This window comes from Eubalaena glacialis, chromosome 3 (genome assembly GCF_028564815.1).
Source record: "Eubalaena glacialis isolate mEubGla1 chromosome 3, mEubGla1.1.hap2.+ XY, whole genome shotgun sequence".
Lineage (NCBI taxonomy): Eukaryota > Metazoa > Chordata > Mammalia > Artiodactyla > Balaenidae > Eubalaena > Eubalaena glacialis.
The window spans coordinates 119,693,794-119,721,421 of NC_083718.1; the positions used below are offsets into that span (position 1 = coordinate 119,693,794).

The window sequence follows — 27,628 nt, forward strand, 5'->3', positions numbered from 1 at the left end:
TTTGCTTTGCCATCTTTTAACCATAATCTGAATTTGACTCAGTGTAGTCTTAACATTCAATTGACCATCCCGTAAGTTAAATTTTGAGCATTCTTACAGTGATTACTGTTGTTTCATTTTGAAAAATGTCAGCATAACTTTTCACATTTTACTGTATACCTTTCAACTATTCTAATTTCTAAATCAATACTAGTTAATTTAAACATTATTCATTCATTCTTTACCAATCTTTGAACACCTACTATGTATTAGGCACTATTCCTGTTCCAGAAAATGAGAGGATGACTAAGACACTTTTAAAGGTCTGTAGGGACTTTCCAATTTGTTATGTACTATGGAATGCAGAAGTGGTTAGTTGAAGAAGAAGGTGGCAAGGTGGGTATAGAGTTTTAAAGAAGTATTGGAAGAGGAATGGGAATTAAATAGACAGAAAAGGTAAGGAGGAGCATTCCTGGTCAAGGAAATAGCACATGCGGGAGAATGCATGTGTGAAAGAATTTGGACGATTCAGAGCTCTGCAAGTGGTTGGTTATAGATGGAGTGTAGAACAGGTTGGGGAGAGTAAGTGGAAATAAGGCCCAGACCTTGAAGAAGAGGCAGGGGTGCATACTGCCTAAGAACATATACTTTTGTATTTAACTGACTTGGATTTTAATCCTATCTCTGCCCTTTACTTGCTGGTTACTTAGCCATTCCATTTTCTTAACTGCGAAATAGAAATATAGCACACAACTTGGCATACAGTGAGTTCTTAATAAATGAGCACACAGCTTGACACATAGTGAGCTCTCAGTAAATGGTATCTATCACTGAAAAGAAGTTTATACTTTATCCACTAAACAGTAAAAAGCCATTGAATGATTTTAATTAAAGAATGATATGATTAGATTTCCATTTTATAAGTAGAATGTAGTTAGCATAGTAGAGAGAATAAAGTTAGTAAGTCAAATTAGGAGTCCAGGCACGCATGATATCTTAGTCAGCTGGGGCTCCTATAACAAATTGCTGTGGGCTGGATGGCTTAAACAACAAACATTTATTTTTCATAGTTCTGGAGACTGGGAAATCCAAGATTAAGGTGCTCACAGATTCCATATCTAATGAGGATCCTCTACCTGGTTTGCAGATAGCTAGCTGCCTTCTTGCTACGACCTCACACGGTAGAGAGAGAGCATCTCTCTCATGTCTCTTCTTATAAGGGCACTACCATTCACAAAGGCTCCACATGATTTAATTAGCTCCCAAAGACCCCACCTCTAAATATCATCACACTGGAGATTAGGGCTTCAATATATGCATGTAGGAGGGGACACAAACATTTAGTCCATAGCACATGATCAGCACTAAACTAAGAGAGTTGCTGTGAGGATGGAGTAGTATATTGGGAAGATTTGGAGGTCAAATCAACAGTAGTGGGTAACCAAATTATAGGTGGATGTTGAAGGACAAGGAGATGTCTAAGGACACTGAAGTTTCCATTTTTTACAATTAGTTGGATGGTAGTTAGAAATAACAGGAAAAATAGAATTAACATTTTTAAATGTTACATTTATAAGTTTATTAAAATGAATAAATTTAGTTTCTAGTAATATTAACAAAACATGAGAGTATATATTCAGCTTGTTGATGAATGTGGGTGACAGCTGAGTTCAAGAACATATTACTTCAAAATACTAAAATAACTTTGAATTCTATCACTTGCCTCATATGAAAAGGCAATGATAGCAGTTGAATCTTAGTCATCTTGTTTATACCAAACCAAAAGCATAGTATATACATATTGTGCTTTGTCTCCATTTCTTCTAGGGTCCCCAAGGACCGAGAGGTCAACCAGGGCCTCCAGTGAGTTTATTTACATTTATATCTGTTTACCATTGATGCTTATATGCCTGCTTGGTTTGAGATATCTACCTAATAAATACTTTAAAAATCTTTTTATGTTATAGGGTCCACCTGGAGCATCAGGCCCAAGAGTAAGTTTTCTTGGTTTTGTTTATTTTATCTTAGTATAAGATAATTTTTTAAAGCTTCTTCTATTAACTCCCTGTTAAAAGGTATCCCTATTGCCTACCTCTGTTCTTTTTGTTAATCTGATATAGAGTCTTGCCAACTATAATAAAACTTGAAATCCAAGCCTCAGAGTTCTTGTCTATAAAATGGGGATGGTATCTCTTACTTTCTTGGGTGGATTTGAGTTTTAAATAAGAAGTAAAGTACTCAGCACAATGTCTGACATAATTAATGCTCCAAAATACTAACTCCCTCCATTTCTTCCTGTTTCTGGGTCCTAGCTCTCCTTTTTCAAATGTTCTTTTTTGTCAACCAGAGTTATCCACTTTTTTGGCTTTACATGAACTCTTCTCAGTTGCTGCTGGCCATAGAAGCCCTGGGACTTCTCATGTATTTGCTCGTGACCGATCACAACCCAAAACTTGCTACTCCTATCTTTGAGGTGATACTTCCGTTACTTCATTATCAGCTATCATCTCCTGGCCTCAGTGTTCCAAGACTGGTTTCTCTCATGCGTTGTATCCACTCTCCTACTCAGTAATATCTTTGTTTTCCTGCTTTCTACAAGAGGTCTCCTTCTATCTTCAACCTCACCCATGCCCCATTCCTGCAGAATCAGAATCCTGGTCAAATGCAGTGGTCCTTGGTCAGATTTCCTGCCTAAAGGAAATCCGCTGTTGGCTACACTGTCCAAACAAATGGCCAGTCCTATGCCTTCCAAGCCTTACTTATTTCCACATGCTTCTCTGGTATCATTTGGATCTTTGAAAGTTCTACCTGGTGGATCACTGCGGTCCATTCCCAGCAGGTCAGGAACTCTTCATTCCCCTCAGCCTTTCATCAGGGCAAGGAATAACTTTCAAGCAAAGTGCCACAGGAAGATGGTCTCCTTGGAAACAAGACATCTGTTTCTCTATGATTTTTTTAAAATTACTCCCCCTTTCTGGCCATCTGACTGATGGGGATTGAAACCTTCCCTAGCATGAACATCAGTGGGCATGTCCTTTTTTAAATCTTTAGATTATTCTACACTTCTCTGTTCTTCCTTTCCTCCTGGATCCTCACAATGCATGGGTTAGAAAAACCCTCATTAGTTGCCTTCTCACCTTATAATGACTTTGATATATCATAGCTGCTTTCCTAATAAAGAACAAGTTCTAAAAGATCATATATCATTGGCAAATTAGAGGTGTTGTTTAGTGAAAATTTTCACATTGAAGTGCCAAATTTTGGGGCACCACATCCCTCTCTCACTTGAAAAATGTTTGTATGTGTTCCTCTACAGCCAAAATGAATTAGGACATGTGAGAGGTTTTTGCTCTGAGAAAAATGTGGATAAGAATATATACTTTGAGGAATTATTAGGAGGATTAAATGAAAAAGTATATGTGCTTGACACATTATAGGTACTCAACTAACATTAGTTTCTTTGTTTCCTTCTTCCCTTTCTCTCCTTTCTGTCTTCCTTGTTCCTGGCCAGTATGAAACCCAGTTTCTTTATACTGTCTTTCTGAGACTTGCAGAGACCATTGTAGGAAAGTGGCAGTGTAGCCTTGAAAAAAAGACTTTCAGAGTAGAAGTTTACATGCCAATAAGAAAATACCTACACATTCCTTCTAGACTCAAACTATGATCATATCTTCTGTGAAACTCTTAATTCCATCCCCTCGTTGCACTGCAAGATAGAACTGATCACTTCCCCTTCTTCATTCATACTCATTTATTTTCATGCCCATTTCCATGTATTAGACTGTGAACTCTCTGAAGGTAAGCAATGTGTTCTGTATCTCTTTTCCATTCAAGCCCTTAAGAAGTGTCTATTGAATGAATGAATAAATGCAAACAGGCAAGTTGCAACTCTTAGAAAATTTCAGTGGGAATCCTCCAAGCCAGAAGACTTCACTTGGAGGGAAATAATGTCTAGAATGGAATAGGATCATATTAGAATTACAGATAGAAGTCTTCTTAGTAATTATTTAGTAATTATTTTGGACTGTGAATTGTCACTCATTAGTTGGTGGATCATAAGATCAACATGGTGAGTCTCAGCATTCTTTTGAAATGAAATTAAAATAGAAAAATGTGGGGAGTGACTGTTTAATGGGTACAGGGTTTCTTTTAGAGGTGATGAAAATGTTGTGAAATTAAATAGTGGTAATGGTTGCACAACACAGTGAATCTACCAGAGCAATAAACTGGTACTTTAAAATGACTAAAATGGTAAATTTTATGTTATGTGAATTTTACTCAATTTTTAAGAAAAGCACAAAAAAAGAACACCCTAGGACCTACTGTACAGCACAGAGAACTATATTCAGTATCTCGTAAAAACCTACAATGGAAAAGAATCTGAAAAATAATAGATAAATATAGATATAAATATAGATTATAATATGTATAACAACCATTTTGCTGTACATCTGAAACTAACACAACACTGTAAATCAACTATACTTCAATTTAAAAAAACATAATAAGTATATCACCACTAGTAGGGAAAAATATGTTTTGTAAAAGTTTTCAGTTAAATATATGTTTGTGTGAACCTTATCATGATATAAAAATGTATTTATTACTATGGGTCAAGATAAGAAAAGTTTGAAAACCTCTAACCTAGTCCAGCCCCCTCTTTTTAAGACCTATAAGTAACTTGCTCAAGTTCCTAAAGTAGAATAGCTAAAGAGAAATGTTTCAGGAAAAGGAATATGTATTGATGGTGCTTTTGAATTTGAGGATATTATCAGGGTGATGACCAGACCTCAGTGCGCATGGTAAGATATTTAGGAACTGACCAAAAAAAAATTACAACAGGATGTCAAAGTTAACCACAAATGGTTGGTGGGATAAAGAATGGGTGTGTGTGTGTGTGAGAGATGTGGGGAGTGGAAATAATAAAAATTGAAAATCATTAAATGAGATAAGGAATTTTCAACTTAATGATACCAGTTAATGGGTCAGCTGTGAAACCTGGATTGGTGAATTGAGAGGTTGCAGCAGCTGTGGGTATCATCCTGGTTCCCTAGAACAAGCAATTGCCTCTACCATGGAGGGGTGCATGACCTGAAATCAGTTCCCACCCCATAAATGTTTTCACCATCCAGTGATCTTAAAATTTTAGATGGCTGGAAAATAACACTTCTTAAAGTACTGGGGTGCCCAGACTAGATCTGCATTTTACTCAAATAAATTGGAAAGGAACTGTGAATATTACATCCCCTCAAGGTATAATGAATCCTCCTAATTTCCTTCATTTGTCCCACTAATCCTGATAACTCCTTATTCTCGGTGCACGTTTTTATAAACCTTAAGTGATTTTCATGTGAGAATTTGTTCTCTCTAGCTAGAGTACATGGAGGAAGCTATTTCTTTTGGATTCCCTTATTGGACCTAATGAGAGTTTCACACTTAGGTGGGGACACTTAAATGTTGCTGAATGACTTCCCAGGCAAATCATCTTAATACCATCTCTCTGGGCCTGCCCTCCCTAAAGGCTACCCTTGGGAAAAAATTAATAAATTCAGCAAATTGAATGCCTACTATGTGCCAGGCATGAGCTAGGATCTGGGAATACACTGGAATTATAGGAATAAAAAAATTTATGAGTAGCCAAGTTTTGTGACATTCTTTTCTTTCTAATGCCTATTGTGGGGGAAAAAAACCCTGCCTTTTTCATTGAGTTGACATTTGTACTGTTGGTGGTTAAACTTGCTAGTACCTTAGCTTGAATCTAGTACCAAACGCTACACTACTAATCTACTAAAAGTCACTGTATTCTTCATTGCCACATTCTCACAGAAAACGAACCATGGTCATTTCAATTAAGACTATCCTACACTTTATTCATCCATCCAGTCCTCTACTCATGGGTGTTTAAGTTGTTTCCAGTCTTTTTCCTAATACAAACAGTATGCATGTCTTGTCCATATACATATTTTGTGGAATATCTCTAGGACCTGTTCCCAGAAGTGGGATGGTTAGCTGTAAGGGATAATGAGCATACTTACTTACTTATTATTTTTAATTGTGGTAAAATATACATAAAATTTATCATTTTAACCATCTTTAAGTGTACTCTTCAGTAGCATTAAGTACATTCACACTGCTGTGCAACTATCACCACCAGTCATCTCTAGAACTTTTTTCATAAGACTGAAACTCTGATCCATTAAACAGTAACTCCCCATTCCTCCCTTCCCCAGTCCCTAAAAACCTACCATTCTACTTTCTATCTCTCTATTAATTTGACTACTCTAGATACCTCCTATAAGTGGAAGCATATAGTATTTGAACTTTTTTGTTTGGCTTTCTTCACTTAGCATAATGTCTTCAAGGTTAATCCATGTTGTAGCATGTGTCAGAATTTCTTTCCTTTTTAAGGCTGAATAATTTACATTGTATGTATATACCACATTTTGTTTATCCAGATGGACACTTGGGTTGCTTCCACCTTTTGCTATTGTGAATAATGCTGCTAGAAACATAGGTGTACAAATATCTGTTTGAGTCCCTGCCTTTTTTTTTCAATATATCTTTATTGGAGTATAACTGCTTCACAATACTGAGCTAGCCCCTGTTGCACAACAAAATGAATCAGCCATATGCATATATACATCCACATATCCCCTCCCTCTTGAGCCCTCCTCCCATCCTCCCTATCCCACCCCTCTAGGTCATCGCAAAGCACCAAGCTGATCTCCCTGTGCTACGCTGCTGCTTCCCACCAGCTAACTATTTTACATTTGGCGCAAGACTTGTACTCAGAAAACTATAAAACACTGATCAAAGAACTCAAAGATGACATAAACAGATGGGGAAATATACCATGTTCTTGGATTGGAAGAATCAATATTGTGAAAATGACTATACTACCCAAAGCAATCTACAGATTCAGTGCAATCCCTATTAAATTACCAATGGCATTCTTCACAGAATTAGAACAAAAAATTTTACAATTTGTATGGAAACACAAAAGACCCTGAATAGCCAAAGCAATCTTGAGAAAGAAAAACGGAGCTGGAGAAATCAGGCTCCCTGACTTCAAACTATACTACAAAGCTACAGTAATCAAGACAGTATGGGGCTTCCCTGGTGGCACAGTGGTTAAGAATCCGCCTGCCAATGCAGGGGACAGGGGGTTGAGCCCTGGTCTGGGAAGATCCCACATGCCGTGGAACCACTAAGCCCATGCACCACAACTACTGAGCCTGCGCTCTAGAGCCCGTGAACCACAACTACTGAGCCCGCATGCCACAACTACTGAAGCCTGTGTGCCTAGAGGCCATGCTCTGCAACAAGAGAATCCACCGCAATGAGAAGCCCAAGCACCGCAACAAAGAGTAGCTCCCGCTCGCCGCAACTAGAGAAAGCCTGCAAGCAGCAACAAAGACCCAATGCAGCCAAAAATTAATTAATTAATTAAAAAAAAAAAAGACAGTATGGTACTGGCACAAAAACAGAAATATAGGTCAATGGTACAGGATAGAAAGCCCAGAGATAAACCCACACACATAATGGCCACCTAATTTATGACAAAGGAGGCAAGAACATACAATGGAGAAAAGACAGCCTCTTCAATAAGTGGTGCTGGGAAAACTGGACAGCTACATGTAAAAAACTGAAATTAGAACACTACCTAACACCATACACAAAAATAAACTCCAAATGGATTAAAGAGTCCCTGCCTTTAATTCATTTCCATATATACCCAGAAGTGAAACTGCTGGATCATATGGTAATTTTATGTTTAACTTTATGAGGAATTGCTATACTGTTTTCCATAGCAGGTACACCATTACACATTCCCACCAATAGTACACAGGGTTCCAATTTCTCCACATCCTCCCTCACATTTGTTATATTCTGCTTGTTTGATAACAGCCATCCTAATGGGTGTGAAGTGGCAGATAACTGTGTTTTGACTTGCATTTCCTTAATGATTACAGATGTTGAGCATCTTTTCATGTGCTCATTGGCTTATATGTATCTTCTTTGGGGAAACTGGCTTACATATCTTCTTTGGAAAAATGTCTTTTGCCCATTTTTGAATTGGGTTGCTTATTTTTGTTGTGTTGTTGTTGAGTTATAGTTCTTTATGCATTCTAAATGTTAATCCCTTATCATATATATGATTTGCAAATATTTTCTCCCATTCCTTTGGCTGCCTTTTCACTCTGTTGATTTTTGCACAGAAGTCTATAATTTTGATATAGTCCAATTTATCAGGGTTTTGTTGTTGTTGTTGTTTTACCTTGCTTTTGGTTTCATCTCCAAGAAATCAGTGCCAAATCCAATGTCATGAAGCAATTCCTATATATTTTCTTCAAGAGTTTTATAGTTTTAGGTCTTACATTTAATTATCTGATCCATTTTGAGTTAATTTTTGTTTATGATGTAGGTAAGAGTCTAACTTCATTCTTTTGCATGTGGATATTAAATTTTCCCAGCACTATTCCTTCCTTAGGGAATGGTCTTGGCACCCTTCTCAAAAATTATTTAACCATATATGTGAGGGTTTATTCCTGCACTCTATTCCATTGGTCTATATGTCTGTCTGTATGCCAGTACCACACTGTTTTGATTACTGTAGCTTTGTAGTAAGTTTTGAAAGTGAAGTGTGAGACCTCCAAGTTTGTTGTCCTTTTTCAAGATTGTTTGGCTGTTTGGGATCTATACTCTCTTTTACAGTTACCTGTATAGTTATCTTTACCAGTGCTCTTTATTTCTTCATGTGGATTCAAGTTTCTGCCTAGTATCCTTTATTTCAGTCCAAAGGACTCCCTTTATTATTTTTCTAGGGAAGTTTGCTAATGATAAATTGCCTCAGCTTTTGTTTATCTGGGAATGTCTTTTTTCCTCCTTTTTGAAGGATAGTTTTATTGGATATAGAATTTTTGGTTGACAGTCTTTTTCCTTCAGCACTCTGAATATGTCATCCTACTGCTTCTCACCTTTATGGTTTTTGATGAAAAAATCTCATCCCTTGGATTGATGAGTCTCTTCTCTTTGCATTCAGGATTCTCTCTTTGTCTTTACCTTTCAACAGTTTGATTATGATGTGTCTAGGGGAATTCATTGAGCTTCTTGGATGTGGAGATTAATGTTTTTCATCAAATTTGGCACATTTTCAGCCATTATTTTTTGAAATATTCTTTCTACCCCTATTTCTCTCTTCTCCTCTTCTGAGACTCCCATCATTCATGCATTGGTATGTTTTATGATGTCCTGTACGTCTCTGAGCCTGTTCATTTTGTTTCATTTTTCTTTATACGCCTCTGACTGGATAATATCAATAAACTGTTTTCAGGTTCACTGATTCTTTCTTCTATCTACTGAAATCTACAGTTGAGCCTCTCTAGTAAATTTTGATTTCAATTATTGTTCAACTACAAAACTTCTACTTGGTTCTTTTCTATAATTTCCTCTTTATATTTTTTATTTGGTAAGACATCTTTTTCGTACTTTCCTTTAGTTCTGTAGACATGGTTTACTTTAGTTCTTTGAATATACCTAAAATAGCTAAAGTTTTGTCTACTAAGTTCAACATCTGGGCTTCCTCAGGGACAATTTCTATTTCTATTGATTGCTTGGCTTTTTCCCATGTATAGGGGTCATACTTTAATGTTACTCAGCATGTCTTGTCATTTTTTCTTGAAAACTGGACATTTTAAATAATATAAAATGGCATCTCTGGAAGTCAAATTCTTCACCCCAACCTCAGTGTTTATTGTTGCTATTTGTTGTTTTTGTTGTTTGTTTAGTGACTTTTCCTAAAGGTATAAAGTCTGTATTCTTTGACATATGTGACCACTAAAGTCTCTACTCAGTTAGCTTAGTGGTCAGCTAAGGATTGGAGAGAGATTTCCTTAAATGCCAGAACCAGTAAGTCTCCCAGTTTTTGCCAAGGGTCTCTGTGAGCATGTTGGAGCATCCCTTCAATGCTCAGCCAGACAATTGACAACTATACCCGAGTTTTAATTTCCTATTTATTTTCACAGAGCCTGAAGGTCAGCCAGAAGAGAGAACTTAGGGCCTTCTTGTGTTTTTCCTGATCATGTGCACAGCCCTATGCATGCACATGGACTTCCAGATTCCCAGGAATATGTCAGAGTTTTTTAGAATCTCTACGGACATCTCATTCCCTAGCTTTTCTTAGCCCATTGTTTGCCCCAACTGTTTTCTAATGTTTCCAGTAGCCACAAAGTTAAACAATTCCATCTAAATTTTTTTTTAATGTTCCTTGGGAAAGACTTTTTGCATTGAGTGAGCTCTGAGTCAGGTAAAATAAAGACAGTCTTGCAAGTCTTTAAGGGAACCACCAGAAAGGTCAAATAATGACATTTCACTGGAAATGAGGCTTTGAAGCAACTCCAGCCCCATTCTGCTCCCTCCTGTGGGTTCCAGGCTTCTTGTTTTCACTGCGATTGCAGGCTGTTGGTTTTCAAGGCTACCACAGAGCTGGAAAGAGAGGCATGGGAATAGGACAGATTAAAGCTTTACAAAGCTCACTGCCCTTACTGAAATTAAGCTATTTTTCATAAATGCTCCCCAGGTTGCTGCAAGCATTTTGTTAATTTCTGTAATTCTGAAAAACTTCATTCTTACTTTTTTTTCCAGTTTTCTCATTGCTTTTATAGAAGAGAGAATTCTGGGAGGTCATTATTCCACCATTTTTGCTGTCTCCTAAGTCTCTAATCTTTAGTACACATCTTTTTAATATTCTGTGTGATGAAATGGAAGAACATATAAAGCATTTCTGCATATTGAAGTACAATGGTTGCCTCAAATAAAAGCACTTGTGGAATTGTTTCAGTTGCAAACTGAACTAGCTGCTTTTTTCATGGAACACCATTTTTACTTGACAGAATGATAATGTTATTCAGACATGAGTATTTGGCAGATATTTTCTTGAAAATGAATGAAGTGAGCCTGTCATTTCAAGGAAAACAACTGACAATTTGGTATCAGTGTTAAATTTCAAACTTTCAAGCAACGATAACAATTGAGGAATGCTTGTATCTATTACAAGTTTGACAGCTTACCAGCACTTACATTTTTCTGATGAGATTGGTGATGATGTTAACGAATGTAATCTGTTGATATGACATAACGAAATGTGTCAGTCTTTGGAAGATCTGCATTATTTCATGAACCATTATTTTCCAATGATCAATGCATGATTTTAACAAAAATCATGATTTTTACTAAAATCATGCATTGGTAAATGATTCAAAGTTTAAGACAGATCAATAGATTTTAATATAAAAGAATATAAAATAGATACGTTGTAGATATGGTTTCAGATTTCACATTTCAGCTAACCTTCAAGAAACTACCACTTATCAAGTTCTGGTATAATATCAAAAGAGAATATCCACAATTATCTGAAAAGGCTACTAAAATAATCTTTTTTCCAACTACATATCTTTTTAAGGCTGGATTTTCTTCATACAGTTCAGCTAAAGTAACATTTTAATAGATTGAATATAGAAGCAAATATGAGAATATAAAAGCAAATATGAGAATCTAGCTATCTCCTATTAATCCAGACATTAAAGAGATATACAAAAGTGTAAAACACTGCCGCTCTTCTCACTAATTTTTTGTTTGGAAAATAGTCATTTTTCATTAAAAAAATGTTTATTTATATTAACATATAATGGATTTATTGTTTTAAGGCAATTAACCACAGTTTTAAAATTTATATTTTAATTCCTACTGTGTTAAATATCAAAAGCTATAATTCACATAAATATAAGTTCTTTAAAGCCCTTAATAATATTTAAAAGTACAAAAGGGTCCTGAGTCTGTAAGCGCCTGAGAACTGCTTATTGCTAGTTTTTCTAAGATCAAAGCCCTAACCACAAACAACTGGAAAATATAAAGGTGGCTGTTGTTTACTACTTAATTCAGTTGCCCATATTTAGTCCCAATATATTTTTGTGACCCATGTCCAAAGTCTGCCAATTCTCAAAAGAATGATGGTCAGAATTATTTAATCTGCACAGAACATTTTATGCTAAGCCTTTCTTCTTCTTGAATAGGCCATGCTTTTCTATCTCATTGCCTTTGTGCAAAGTTGTTACCTCTGCCTGGAAAGCTCTCCCAGCCCTTCTCCTAACAATTCATATTTATTCTTCAGATCTCAGCTCAAATATCACCACCTCAGGGAAGCCTATGCTGATCTAGTGCTTCCAAATCTCTTATATTCCCCAGATTTAATACTCCGTAATTTCTCTCATAGGTCCATGCACTTTTCTTTTATAGCACGTATCACAATTTGTAAATGTATATTTTTGAGATTATTTGATTAATGCCTTTATCGACCTCTAAACTTTAGCTCTACAAGGGCAAGGTTGTTTTGTTTTGTATTGTTTGCTTACCATTTTATCCTCAATATGTGTTTGGCAGTGTACATATGCAGAATGAGTCAAGTATTTTCCAATATGAAAACCACATGTTGAGGCAAAGATGAGTACATTTTGTTGATTGTCCCATCATTTTAAATAGTTTTTCAAATTACCAACCATGAGTTATGAGAGATCTGTTGAAAAGAGTTTCTATTGTATGGGCTGCCAAGTAAAAAGATATCTCAGCAGTACAATCCTTCTGAAAGAAATTAGATCGCTTGATTTGCTCACACAGATGCCATTTCACAGAACTTTCTCCCAACTCATGCTTCTTAGTTTCCAAGCTTTTTAAAAAATAAAATACGAAAAGACTTTTTACTAATGGTTAGGTTGGGTCTTTCTCTAAAAATATCTTTTATTAAATGCAGGAGGAGATTGGATTCATGATGCATTATTTCTTTTGGGACTAATGATACTTTTTCCAACTTCAGAAATTGTTTTTAAGACCGCAGAAGTATCAGATTAAACTAATGTGGTGACTACCTCAGGACAGTAATATTTTATTCTATTTTCCTTCCAAGAATGTAACTGTTAAAAATTACTACAGTTATTTATTCTTCACTTTACAATTTATTAACTGAGGGGATCATATTTCATTCTTCTTCCATGTGAGTAACTTTTTTGTGTGTTTTCATGCAGCAGAGACAAATAGTTTTTCATTTGTGAGCTCTAGACTTTGGTCCTGTTTTAATTAGGAGACTTTTGAGATTTGGATGAAAGCAGCATATTGTCCTTTCAGATAGTCAGGCAATACTTGCAAGATCTGTCTAACCATAAGAGTTACGAACCCCTTTTAGATAATAAGTCTAGTATACTTTAACAGCAGTGCTTTCAGAATTTATAGGCTTTACTTTAGAGCACTCAGTGTTGATCTTATTGCTGATCTCAAATGGTTTTGTTTTACACAGAAACAAATGGATATCAATGCTGCTATTCAAGCCTTGATTGAATCACATACTGCCCTACAGATGGAGGTAATATATCTGGCTTTATTTACACTGGCACTCTCAATCTACAAATTAAACAGAAATTTTTTTCAGAGGCCAAAATGTGACTTTATCTCAAAGCCTGTATTTAAAAGAGATTAAAAGTAATGAAAAAAATTTTAAGGACAAAGTAAGCAATTTTAATAAACAGAAATATATGCATAAGATGTTTTTTAAGGAAAACATTTAAAACAAAAATATATTGTTAAAGGATTTTTTTAAAATAAGAATTTGGTACTATAGAAGAAAATAGTTAAATGAAGTTAGCCATTTCTTAAAATGGGATCTATCTATCATCACTACCCATTTTTCTTATTTAAGCTCTATTTATTCATAATATAGGTTTTTTTCAAATTATGCAGTAGGCATAGTAATTAAGTTTTATGTCAGCTTGAAAACTAGACTTTTGAGTGTGAATTTAAGCTTTTATTAGGATCAAGATTCATAAAACATACAAATATGCCTATAGTTAAATATAAACTGTTCTTTACATCCTACTCCCAACTCCTTGCACACAACAGAAGTACATTTTTCTTCTGCCTTGCTCCGTGTTGATCACTTGGGTTACATGCTGGTAATGACTACTCCAAGCTTCTTTGCTGATATGATTCTCACAATGACTTGGCAGAGCTACCAGAATACTGAAGTGACCTTAATTGACCACAGTGCAGAGATATTCGAAACCTTGAACTACTTTAGCAATTTACTGCACAGCATCAAGAATCCTCTTGGCACACGAGATAACCCAGCACGAATCTGCAAAGATTTGCTTAACTGTGAACACAAAGTATCAGATGGTAAGTTACTGGTTTCCTTAAACTCTGATATCTAATTTTGTTTCATCGTTTCAGTGTGTTTGAGATTTGCAGTGTATTTATTCCAAACCTTATCATTTTTGATAAAACCCTGGCAGAGGCATTTTAACATCAAGAACCAAATACGTACTCATAGAGGTAAACATATTTCTGAGGTCAAAGTATCCTTTTTCAAGGGTTCACTTTACAAAGGTCTTCTACTACACAGCCTGACTTATGGCAACATGAAGAAAGAGATCATAGAGCCCTCTCTACCACACTCTCTAAAATTAGTTTTTACATAAAATGGAATTTAAATGCCTCATTTCAGTTATCAGTGACTATAAAGATGGAGTGGCTTGTCATTCTTGGAATTTTCTCATCCTCACATTGATACCCCAAATCCATTAGCCAGAGGTGCAAAAATAGAACCATCAAGGAAAGGTTTAAAGCAAGTGGAAGAGCCATCACTATCTGATGATAAGTAGGGGAAACCCTGTCTGCTACAATATGTCATTTAATTTTAATTTCTATTGGGTCTACCTGGTCAGCTATACAATCAATATTAGTAGTTATCATTTTTTGGTAAAAACTCTAGTCTTAACACACAATGACATATATGCTGATTTGAAAATAACTAAGTTATTTAATTCTGCAGGATGAATAGTAGTCCATATTTTATTTTATACACACACACATACACACATACATATATATTTATAAATACATGTTTGTCCAAAAAGTCTTTCATTCTAGAATACAGTATAGCGAAAATATTCATTTTATTTATATTAATAAAATGCTTAACTTCTATAGATATTTCCTGCCCTAGATTATCACAAAAACAAATAATATTTACAGTTATAGCTGCCTACAGTAATTCAAATTTGATTCTTTCCCATATTTGAGGGTATAAAAATGCAATTCTATAGAACTGAAAGGAACAAAGACACTACAGGACATACAAATTACTGAAATCTAATTCAAGATCTGCCTTCCTCATAGGAGAAATAGCTAAGTGGTATGGCTTGTAAGGTATCAGAAAGGTCTTTACGCCCAAAAATACTTTCATCACTAGGAGATTGTAAGTGCAATAGAGAAACACAAAACAGCAGGGAAGAGGGGATATGACAGAAAGTAGGGTGGGGGGTGAAGTGGTAAATAGAGTAGGTAGATAAAAGCATCTCTGAGAAAGTGACATTTGAGCAATATCAGAAGGAGGTAAGGGAACAAGCCACAGGAAATCTGGGGAAAGAGCTTTCCAGGAAGAAAGAACAAATGCACAGGCCCTTGAACCTGAGCGTGTACTTAGCATGTTCTACTATCAGCAAGAAGGCCAAGGTGACTGGAAGAAAGTGCATAAGGGGAAGAATGGTAGGAAATGAAGTCAGAAAGATGTCAAGAAACCAGATTATACAGGATCTTATAGATTACTCAAAAGACTCCAGCTTTTACTGAATAAGATGGGAAGCCTCTGGAAGATTTTGAGCAAAGGAATAACGTGACTTGACTTAAATTTTTAAAATGTTACTCTGGGTGTTGTATTGCAAATATAATGAGGACAGGGTAGAAGGAGACATTGAGAAGGCTATTGAAATAATCCAGTAAGAGATGATGATGGCTTGGACTAGAGTTGGTGGTGGGGAAGTGATAAGAAATGGTCAAATCTTTGGATATGTTTTAAGGTAGAGCCAGCAGTTTTTTGTTGGTAATTCGGATGTGGGTTATGAGAGAAATAGAATGATAAAGGATGACTCTAAGATTTTTGACTAAGGGACTAGAAGAGTGGAATTGCTGTCAAAAGAGATAGAGAAGCAAGTTCGGAGACAAGCTCAGGAGTTCAGTTTTGGATGTATTTAATTTGAGATGTCTGTTAGGCATTCAAGTAAGGATGTCAAGTAGGTCATTGGCTATTCAGGAGTGAGGTCCTGGCTAGGGGTAAAATTTATGAAGTCATTTGCATATAAATAGTATCCAATGCCCTGAGACTGTTTAAGACTACCTAAAGAAAAGATAAACAAAGAAAAGAGAAGAGTTCTAAAAACTGTGCCTTAGAGCTCTCCAATGTTTAGAGAGGTCAGGGAGTTGAGGGGGAACTAGCGAAGAAGACTAAGAAGAAGCTATCACTGAGATAAGAGGAAAACTAGATGAATGTGGAGTGAAGAAAATGTTTGCCTGAGGAGGAGGGGATCTACTGGGTCGATGTCAAGTTAGGTGAAGACTGAGAAAGGCTACTAGATTTAGTAATGGGAAGGTCTTTGATGATCTTCGCAAGAGCGGTTTAGAGGAATGGTAGCAGTTAAAACTGTATCAGGTTTTAAGAGAAAATGGTGGAGCTGGAGAGTTTCCACTCCCATTAATGAAGCAGGTAATTCAATCTGCCTAACGAAACTTTTTGAAAATTAAGTTAAAAGCATCAAATACTGACAAAGTAGTGAGGGACTTTCAAGCCAATATTTTGAAAAAGACAGCAGAGAGATGAACACATACTTAGAGCTACTTTTGCCCTGGGTGTGTTCAGAAACTGAGTAGTGCTTTTGGTGGCTTCACGGGGATAGGGGTCAAAAAGGTTGGAATCTGAAGTCCACAAAAGGTGGGGACTTAGGCTTTTAAAGGGCTCCACTTTAAGAGTAAAAATAAACTGAAAGAAAAGATATTCGTACAGATTGCAGCCTAGCTTCACATCATCAAGATTGCTCAGAAAATCTCAAACTCTGAACCTGGACTAAGATGATTCCAGGCTGCTAGTACCCCTCACACCTGACAGAAACAAACAAAACTCTTCTATAAAAGATAATATCATCCTAGGGCTCAAATTATTTCCACAAATAATTTTTCAAATATAGTGCCCAGCACACAATCAATGATAACTAAGCACACAAGTTGACAAAACACCACGAATGAGAACAGGCAGAAACAGCAGACAACAGAAGCTGACTCAAAAGAAAGCATAAGAGAGGAAAAATTTGAAATGGAAGGTTTAACGGACAAGGTGAACCTTATTTAGGAACATGGTTTATTCACAATAAGAGAGAAGGCAGAATATATGTGTGCAAGTACAGATAGATGGGTAAAGGTCATTATGGGAGCTTATATAAGTTTCCTTCAGTTTGCTTCAGTGAAACTGAAAGGTTCTCAGTCAAGAATAAGAATGAAGGAAAGGTATAATCAACTTGAGAGGATAGGAAAAGGTTTCAAATGGTTAACTAGGAAAGTGACAGAGGAAATGAACTAGGGAAACAGAGTAGTATTGTCTGGCAGCCTTTCAAACATTTGAATTTAAAGTGAGGCCAGTCAGCATAGTTGTGTTTTTCTCTAGGCACATTTAGTTGTGCAGGTACAGGCACAGATTAGGCACAAAACTGGATTTACGCAGGACTGGGATTTTATAAGACAAGCACAATGAAGTGAGGCAGGGCAAGAATGTTAAGGAAGTCTCTAAGGAAATGATCATAGCAAAGGACTGTGGGTTTTAAGCTAGGCAGGAAGAGAAGTGAACACATGATTATGAAGGACAATGAAAAAGTGGTAGTATCAATGGATAGTAGGTCCTAATGGGATCAAAGAATTATTAGAGTCAGAACACTAGAGGGAATGAGCTGGAATGAGAAGAGAGGTGAAATCATGGAGGAGATCTAGCTGTAGGTAATAACAAAAACTAGGGTATGGCCTTATAAGTTAATGATTAAAGTACACAGGACAGGAGAAGGGTACAAAAACGTTGGTGGGAGAGAGTTCGAGGCACTGAGAAGTCGGTATTGCAAATATCAACCATGTGGATGTAAAATCACGAAGAATAAGGTTATAAATAGATTTTCTGAAAGTGATAGCTAGCCAAAAGCTAGAATCATCAAAGAAATAAATTTGGTGATAGCAACAGGAAGAGGTAGCAGGTGATACAGTGCAATGACAGCAATTTTACCATGGAGTGTTTTTAGGGAGAAAGTGGGGAGAACGGTCTGAAAGTGGCAACGAGGAGCAAGAAAGACCCCTTCCCTACCCAGGCACAATGCTGTAGAGGCTGTGGCAGAACTCGAAAGAGCTGCAGGGGAAGCAGTGTTCTCAGGAGAGAGCCAATTTGGAGTTAGAGCATTTAGGCCTATAAAAGATGTATTATGGTATAGTGCTTTATCTGTAGCTCAGCATACCCTGAAAAAAATATGAAGCCCCTACCAGTTCACCATTGTACAACATAATGCCTGAATTCAAAGCATTCCACCCCATGTAACAATGAGACCTTGCTTGAAGGAAAACGTTTTATAAAGAATATATTCGGGCTTCCCTGGTGGCGCAGTGGCTGAGAATCTGCCTGCCAATGCAGGGGACACGGGTTCGAGCCCTGGTCTGGGAAGATCCCACATGCCGCGGAGCAACTGGGCCCGTGAGCCACAACTACCGAGCCTGCGCGTCTGGAGCCTGTGCTCTGCAACAAGAGAGGCCGCGACAGTGAGAGGCCCGCGCACCGCGATGAAGAGTGGCCCCCGCTCGCCACAACCAAAGAAAGCCCTCACACAGAAGCGAAGACCCAACACAGCCAAAAATAAATAAGTAAATAAATAAATTTAAGAACAGTTTAAAAAAAAAAAAAAGAATATATTCACTCACATAGTAGTAGGAAACTATTTCTTGAAGGAGAAGAGATGATGAATCGAGATATGACTGTAAGCCTGGATCAGATCCTGGTTTAAAAAAAAAAAAAAAACCCCAGCTATAATTTCTACAAACTACAAAATGTTCAACATTCTGAGGAAATGGGAAAAAACAGAATGGAGGTGGTATTAGGATCTTTTTCACCCCTTTCTTCCATATTTCAATAGATCAGTGATTCTCCAAATATAGTCCGTGGACCAGAATTAGATGCAGATTCTCAAGCCCCATCCCAGATTTAATGATTCAGCAACTCTGGGGGTGGGGTCCAGCTATCTGGACTGTCTGTAACAGTCCCCTACTCTTGGAAGTACCAATTCAACAAGTCTTCACTTTGAAGAATTAGTAGAATAGTAGAGGGGAGAATAGTCGAGGATGTTGCGGAAGTCTAAAATGATACACCAGGTGAAGCCCAGGATGAGCTGGAGGAATTTTTGCTGTGGGATAGGAATGGAACAAACAAGGATTTCTACCTATTATAGAAAATGACATTTTACAAATACTGTTTGATTGTCTTGCCTTTTTAATGCAAGAAGGCAGGGCCATCTCATTCAAAAATTCCTGCCCTTTGCGTTTAGAATAAGGTGCTATTTCAGTATTCTGAGCCTGTTATTCCGGAATTAAGACGCTAGCCCAGTACTTTTCAGTCTGAATATGTCTTGAAGTCTTTTACACACCATTTGATTCTCTTGGGCACTCAGTGGAGGCAAAGGTTGGCAGGCTTACACTGGCTGTAGAGATTTCAGTTTTTTCCACTTACAAATCTGAAAAGAAAGCACAAAAATAACCATTTAATTGCACATTTTTCTTCTGGAAACAAAAAATGTTTATTCCTTTTATTTTAATTATCAATATTACACATAAAGATATGTTGTTCCTCGGAGAGACTGAAGAAGTTGTTTCTGTTTTTTAAATATGTATATTCATTTTTAAGCTCTGTAACGACATAGAACAAAAATACACACATATCCCCTATTAATTTCAACTTTTCTATTAACTATGTAACTTTAGACAATTCACTTTAAGTTGCTGCGCTTATCTATAGAATGAAGCAACAGATTCAGCCATTCGGTTTTTTTTTTTTTCAATTTTTATTTATTTATTTATTTATTTATTTATTTATTTATGGCTGTGTTGGGTCTTCGTTTCTGTGCGAGGGCTTTCTCTAGTTGCGGCAAGTGGGGGCCATTCTCCATCGCGGTGCGTGGGCCTCTCATTATCGCGGCCTCTCTTGTTGCGGAGCACAGGCTCCAGACGCGCAGGCTCAGTAATTGTGGCTCACGGGCCTAGTTGCTCCGCGGCATGTGGGATCTTCCCAGACCAGGGCTCGAACCCGTGTCCCCTGCATTGGCAGGCAGATTCTCAACCACTGCGCCACCAGGGAAGCCCCTATTTTTTATTAAAATTATAAAATGCCCTTAAATTGATAGGTATGTGAAAAATACAGTCTTTTCAGTATTGGTTTTACATAATGCTTGCAGCTTTCATTCTTTGACTAAATGTAAGTATCTTTATAATCTTCTAAGTTTTTTAAAAGGAAAAAGTGTGAAAAATACATTGAAAGTATCATGATAATTTGTAAGGATAGTTCAAATATATTTTAGCATGGCATTTAAATATCTTTATGTTTTACAATAATAGGAAAATACTGGATTGATCCAAATCTTGGATGCCCTTCAGATGCCATTGAGGTTTTCTGCAATTTCAGTGCTGGTGGTCAGACATGTTTATCTCCTGTCTCTGTGACAAAGGTATGTTTTGAATTTAGTACTTGCGCACTATCAGTAAACAGTGATTTTTTAAATTCTTTCATTTTAAATAATTATGAATTTTATGAATGGAAGCAAGATATTCTCTACCACATATGAGGAAGAAATTTTTTGTTTTTTAAAAATAATCCTGTTAAATCTTGACATTTTGATTATGTATTTTTATGACTGGCTTAGCTTGGCTTACTCTACTGACTATGCTTTTTAAATTCCTTTTAAAAATGTAAAACATATGTTTTTATGCACATGCATTCATTAGAAAATTTACAAACAGCTGCAGTGTTTGTACTCAGTAATCAGTTACCTTAAGTTTTACTGAAAAAGACATCATCATGATTAAAAGAGGAATTTCACCACAAAGCTTGCTATTTTTGGTGACTGGGCACAAAAATAACCTCTCCTAAAAATCCACTGGATATTATTTAAAACTTCTTACAAGTATAATTCTATAAAGCAAATGTTTAGAATGAATGAAAGTTAGTTTGGTATGTAACACTGGATATTATAACAAGCATTTCTAAACCCTAAAGCTTAGTTCTACCTATAACATATATTGAAGGAACTAAAACTGCATTTCTTTCTTTTTCTGGTTAAACTACCTTGGCCTTCCCAAGAACTTTTCTCATTGACAAAGAACTGATACACGGACCTATTGTGTGTTTTGTCCACCACAGAAAGGCAGCAGCTAAAATATGCACTGTGTCTGTCAGTCCCTCCAGCTGCTTATCATTAGACTGCCCTCTCCTCCTAAAACGCTCCCCTTCATTAACTAGGGTGTTTCACCAGCTCATCTCAATAGCCATTCACCACTGTTACCCAGAGCAGAGGAGGGGAGGATTCTTATGTTCCTATGGAATCTGTGTAACTAATGAGGAGCAGCATGATCGTCCTGCTTCCAAACTATGCACGATCATCCTCACTCCCCTGGGTTTAGCCCAGGATTTTTATTTGGATTATCATGGAAGAAAAGGGGAGACTGGTGTGCAAAGAAGACAGGATCAAGTGAAGGAGCTGCACTCCAATTCTTTCCTTGGCTGAATCAATTCTCCCATCTCTCCTATCCATAAACTCAACCTGAGAAAGACTGCGCAGGTAGTGGAAAGAACAGTAGACTTGGAATCTGGAACCTGGATTCTAATTTCTTTTCCTCTACAAACCTGGGGAATGATGCTGTGAGCCACCAGAGAGCCCACTCTGTGCCAGGTGCTGTGCTAGCGAAATGACAGTGGGCACCTCAAATCCTCATAACACCCCTGTCATGTCGGGGTTATACCCAGCTTTACCAACAAAGAAACTAAAGCTCAGAAAGGCTACATACTTCACAGGTTTGTGGTTCTCATCTGCAAAATGAAGGAATTTGAATTACTTCAGCTCTAATATTCCTCATGATGATCCTTCCATGTTTTCATCCTTATACTCTTCCTTTGCCTTTCCTCTCTTTCCCTGAAGTTTTGCTTTTTTGTTGTCATTTTATTTTTTTCCTTCTCTGTTACCTCATAACTGATATTTCTCTGATTTTGTGTTTGGAGATCAACATAAATTCCTCAGTAGGAACTACTTCTATTCATTTATGTTATGACCATCCCCATGCTTGAATAATGCTAAAATAATAATGATGATGATGATGATGTCTAAAGCTATAGAAAAATCTGCTTCCTTGTTCAAGCCTAGAAAATGTGCAGTCATACTTCCTTGCTCCAATGTTGCCCTATATCGTTCACTTTATTAGTAAATACTTGTTCACGCATTCATTCATTCATGCAGTAAACATTTACTGATGACTCACTCACTGTATGACTGGAACTGCATTGGGGCTGGCAACACAAACGTTAAGATTCTGTCTTTGTCTGTAAAGGCTCTCTTACAACTTTTAACTTATCTTTGGAAACTCAAACATAAATCTTCAAATGGAAGTATAGACAGAATTTCAGATTTTTATGAAAAAATTTTAAGCAATAATCGACAACAAATTATTAATGCATCTTAAATAACACTATGCAAAGTATCTCCTTTTTTTTTTGTTCATATCTAGTAGCCTAGTAGTATGCTAAAGCCAGCTCATACTGCTCAGGAGAGCCTACTATTAACGTCTCTTGCGAACTCCATGTTTAATGACACTACCTTGATAGCCTAAAACCAGCCATGGTGGGAGTATTTACAACTCCCACCATAGGGGTGGAAATCAGAAAATGCTATGAATCAGGGATTCCCCCCTGCCCCACCCCTGGCCTATCAAGGACTTTCTTCAGGTTTCCCCAAACTATAAGTCTTTCAATTGCCATATCTTATAACTTGCATATTGTTTCAATGACATTAGTTGGAGTTTGGAGTCGGAAAAGTCCAGATGAACTTCCTTCATTTACTGAGCTCAGAAGCCACCCATATCATCACCATTCATTGTCTAAACACTCCAGTGTGGACAAGTGCTCAGACAAGTGGCTCAGGATTGACTATTGGTTTCAAGGGATGGAATAGCCAGATTTTCGAAGAAAACACTCTACTTGAACCTAAAGTGCTTTCAGATGACTGCAAGGTAAGGGAATGGCACTTTTAGAATTGTTCAATATAACTAACTTAAAATTGATAAAACTATATAAAATTAATATAATGAGTAAGACTTTAATCGCAAACTGCAGATACAGAAGGGTAGTAAGTTTTAATGGGCCTGATGTGTAATAACCACACAGTTCTCAGAATCAATTATTTGCTTATATCATATCAACTTTTGTCACACCCATTGGTCATCCGTGAAGTTTTATATGCAAAACAGGTGTTAATACATAAATTTAATTTTTATTCCCCATATGAAATAATTATATCATAGATAGATAGATGGATGGATGGATAGATAGACAGATGGCAGATAGGGCGTATAGACAAATGATTTCTTTCCTATATTTTTACCACTATGATTCTGCATCTCATTACTTCATGGAAGACAGGTTATAGAGGCAAGTCAGCTTTATTTCATTTTGTCAGTCCCTATACCTGATACCAAATAATGGGCAAAATGGCAGATTGACTGACCCTACAAATCAGTATTTGAATCATAGCCCACTTTTCCTATTAAAATTAAATAATAGTGAAGAGTCGGTAATTTTAAAACATTACGTTGTAGAGTAGGTGTCGGCAAACTATAATCCACAGACCAAATCTAGCCCAGCACTCGTCTTTGTACATATATGCTACTGGAACACAGCCACACTCATTCGTTTATTATCTAGGGCTGTTATCACACTACAATGGTAGAGTTGAGCAAGTGCGACAGAGACTGTATGGCCCACAAAACCTAAAACATTTATTATCTAACCCTTTACAGAAGAGTTGCTGACTCCTGTTATACAGTATAGGGTTGTCCACTTTACATACATCCTAATTTCTTTAAGTAGCTTGGTTTCCTGTTCTGGTGTACTACGAAGCCCATGATTTAAGATCTCTTACCATTTCTAGAGTGCTTTACTTTTTCACATTTCATTTTCAGATAAACAGCTCTTGGGTATTTGAAAAATCATAAGCAAACAGGCAGAAGTATACAGCTCACTCTCTATAGGTGAAGAGATCAATATTACCAACAAATTAATTTAACTTTCACAATTTTGTCCCGAAACTTTTAGTGACTCACTACTATTTATGAGACACAATCAAAACTTATCAGCTCTTTATTCAGCAGTTAGAATAGTCAGGCCCCAAACCTACCTTTCTACCTTTCACTGACTGTGTACCCTAAAGTGTGGTCCACCTGATCTATTTATAATAATAATAATAACAACAAAAACAACAATTCCTACTACTAATTATTGGAGACTTATTATATGACAGGTACCATGTACTGCATACATTATTTAATTATAACAGCTTTGTGAAGAAGTTCCTATTAGTATCATTTTATAGGTAAGAAAGTGAAGGCACAGAGGTTAAGTAACTTGTTCAAGGTCATACAGCTAATTAGCAGAGAAGCAAGAAATCAACCCCAGGTGTGTACAGTTCCAAAGTCAATGCCATGCTACACTGCTAGGGACTTTTAATTGAAGACTCATTTAATCCACACAATACTGTGAGGTAGGTTTTTATTCTTCCCATTTTATATGTGAAGAGAATAGCTGTACTTGGGTTTCTATCAAAATCTGTTCCAAGTCAAAATCTGTGTACTTAAACCCCATGCTAGGCTTATTTTCACAACCACATTCTACTTTTCTGACTGTTTTGTTTTTTTCTATTCAGGTCATTCCCTTTCTCTGAAGTGCCGTTCTCTACCCCTCTAACCAAGTGGAAATTGTAGGCAAACTTTAAGGCCCATCATCTTAAATTCTGAATTCACAAAGCTTTCCCTGACACTTCCAGTTGGAAATGAGGGACTTAGCACTCATTGTCTACATTATTTATGTTGCATTTATCATATACAGTCTTATATTATGGCTGTTTGTTTCTCCTCTCCCCAACTAAATTTATAAGTTGCTAGAATTCAGAAGCCAGAACTAATTTATTCATCTTTATGTTTTCCAAGCACTGTTAAGGAAATGGAGGATTACATCTTATTCAACTGTGCCAAATGTACTTAGTGTTCAACACGTATTGTTTGAGATTTAATGAAGTTAATCTGACAGCGTCTTACACAGGGAACTCTATTCTAGTTATTACACCAAGCTTATGACTTTGGTAATTTATCTTCTGTGAGCTTCAATTGCCTTAACATAAAATGGAATTTATAGTTTAGATAATTTCTAAAGCTCCTTCAAACTTTAAAATTTATACCATGATAATGCTGTGAATGAGTAAATGAATAAACTCCTGTATAAAAAGCTTCACAAAACTAGTCAACTGTGTTTTTCTATTTTGTCTTCTTGAATCTTAATCATATAATAGTTTTTGATCCATAATAGAATTTACCAGAAACAAAAGAGCATACAGTAATAAAGAGAAACAGAAAGGCCTAGAAGGAAAGGAAGAGAGGAATGAAAGAAACTATATAAACAGTAACCACAGAATGGAAAAAAAAGAAACCTAAAAGATGATTCAACGTAATTATAATTTACTTCTACTGAAGTGATTCTGCTTACTTCCTGCCTAAAGTACAGAGAGGCTGAGCTAGCTCATTCCCTTTCATCCAAGAAAAATGCCCATCCTGAAGCATCAGTCCCAAATAAAGGAACACAAAGCAGACGGGTATTACTCATATTAGGAATAGTGCAGTTTTTAAATTCATATCTGGTCCAATGATCCACAGACAACAGAAGCAGAAACCCTCAAAAGAAAAATCAGAACACACAATGCCATTTAGAGAAAGGAATAAGCACATATTTTCAATTATTCATAGTAATTGTTACCATTTTTTGAGCATTTACTCTGTGCCAGGCATTGTTCTAGGCACTTTCTGTTCATTATTTCTGATCCTTAAAATAAGTATACATTGTCTATGAAGGACACTGTCTGCTGCTAATGAAACAATTCAGATTAAAGCATTTCGTTCTTATTTTACAGATTCAAGATGGCAGCTGGCATAAAGCAAAATTCCTTTTTCACACCCAGGACCCTAATCAACTTCCAGTAATTGAAGTACAAAAGCTTCCTCATCTCAAAACTGAACGGAAGTACTACATTGAAAGCAGTTCTGTATGCTTTCTCTAAAGTCTCTGAATAAGTTCAGAATTCATGCTGTTGGCCAGGTAATTGCTGCAGAGGGAAAAATATAGACAGAAAGGTACTATTGGATTATGAAATGCATGGAATAAAGCATTGGCTAAATCTTAAAGAATCTCAGGAAGAAAAGACTTCCTCCTAAGAAGGAGACGAGGCATTTTTTTAAAGGACTATAAGTATTTAATTCTTTTAAAAATTATATTGATCTGAGCTTTCTTAGAGAATTCCCTAGAACTGAACATTTATAAACATGGAATTCTTCAGGATATTCTATATTTTTTGACTGTCTGAGAGCAAAGTACCCATTAGACAGCTGGAGACGCAAAGCACTATGGAGCAATACTGGCTAATGCTCCCAAACGTGCAATGCTTCTGTCTAAAAATTGCAAGCCACAGTCTGATACGTCTTATTTTCCCAAATACTAAGCTGTATTCAGGTCCCCAGTGGGCATATACATCTTAGCCGGTGATACACTACCTCTTACATGTTGCCTTTTTGTGTTGCTTGGGGCTCTTTCTAAAACAAGGTGCTTGTGGCTTTCACAGACTATTTCTTTATTCGTCTTTGTCATTCTTTAAGAGTGTATGTACTGGTTACATCAAGATATGTTTTGGTTGTTAGTACTTATTTTAATTTGTTTGGTCACATACTTAATAACAAGTAAAACATTATTTATGTGAAGTCCTTGTTTTATTTTAAAGTTCTCTTTGTGGACATTAGAATCAAAGCCAGCACATTGTAACCTGTGCTTAAGCACAAGAGAATTGGGAGGGTTTTTTTAACTGTTTTATTTTTTAAATTGCTGTAAAAAATTGTAGGCCAGCTACATCCAGTAGTAGGTTTGGGTTAGAGTTTAGGGGTTGTGATATACTATTTTTAAAAATCCATGATCATCTGGGATGATATTTTGTGTATATATATTTTATAAAGTTCTAATTCAGCAAATCTTTTGAAATTGCTGATGTTTTAAATTATAAAAACTTTATATTTCTGCTTCCTAGAAATTACATGTTTTTGTAATTATTCATTGATTTTCTTTCACTGTTCTTAAATTTAATGTGTTGGGACCTAAAAGAATTCAATTTACCAGTCTTTAAAGTAATATTCAGGAAAACAAAAACAGTCCTTTGCTATTTAAAATAGGCTCAGTAAGTTCAGACTTTCCTTGTTGTCAGAGAAGTGTTTGTTTGTTAGTTAAGTAATAAAAGAAAAATATTATACCTTTTGGTATGTAGAAAAGCATGTACATCCATTATAAACATACTATTAGCCACAGCAAACCACACTTGCCTATCTATAATAAAAATGTGCTTTAAAATCTTTTTTGGTGTTATTTGCTTTTCTTCTTTTTTTACCATATCCTTTTATTATATATGAT

At 36.3% G+C, this 27,628-nt stretch overlaps 1 protein-coding gene across 4 annotated transcripts in view; it reads left to right on the forward strand.

Annotated features, from left to right (window-relative positions):
- The window catches only part of COL24A1 (collagen type XXIV alpha 1 chain), a 395,517-nt gene extending 368,366 nt beyond the window's left edge, over positions 1–27,151 (forward strand). For all 4 annotated transcript variants that reach the window (XM_061183940.1, XM_061183941.1, XM_061183942.1 and 1 more), the window contains exons 55-61: positions 1,807–1,842; positions 1,947–1,973; positions 13,325–13,390; positions 14,031–14,199; positions 20,485–20,594; positions 22,930–23,145; positions 26,091–27,151. In XM_061183940.1, the coding sequence (XP_061039923.1) occupies positions 1,807–1,842; positions 1,947–1,973; positions 13,325–13,390; positions 14,031–14,199; positions 20,485–20,594; positions 22,930–23,145; positions 26,091–26,237 (771 nt within the window). In that variant the 3' untranslated portion in view covers positions 26,238–27,151. The remainder of the gene's footprint in view (positions 1–1,806; positions 1,843–1,946; positions 1,974–13,324; positions 13,391–14,030; positions 14,200–20,484; positions 20,595–22,929; positions 23,146–26,090) is intronic.
- The last annotated feature ends 477 nt before the right edge of the window (positions 27,152–27,628 follow it).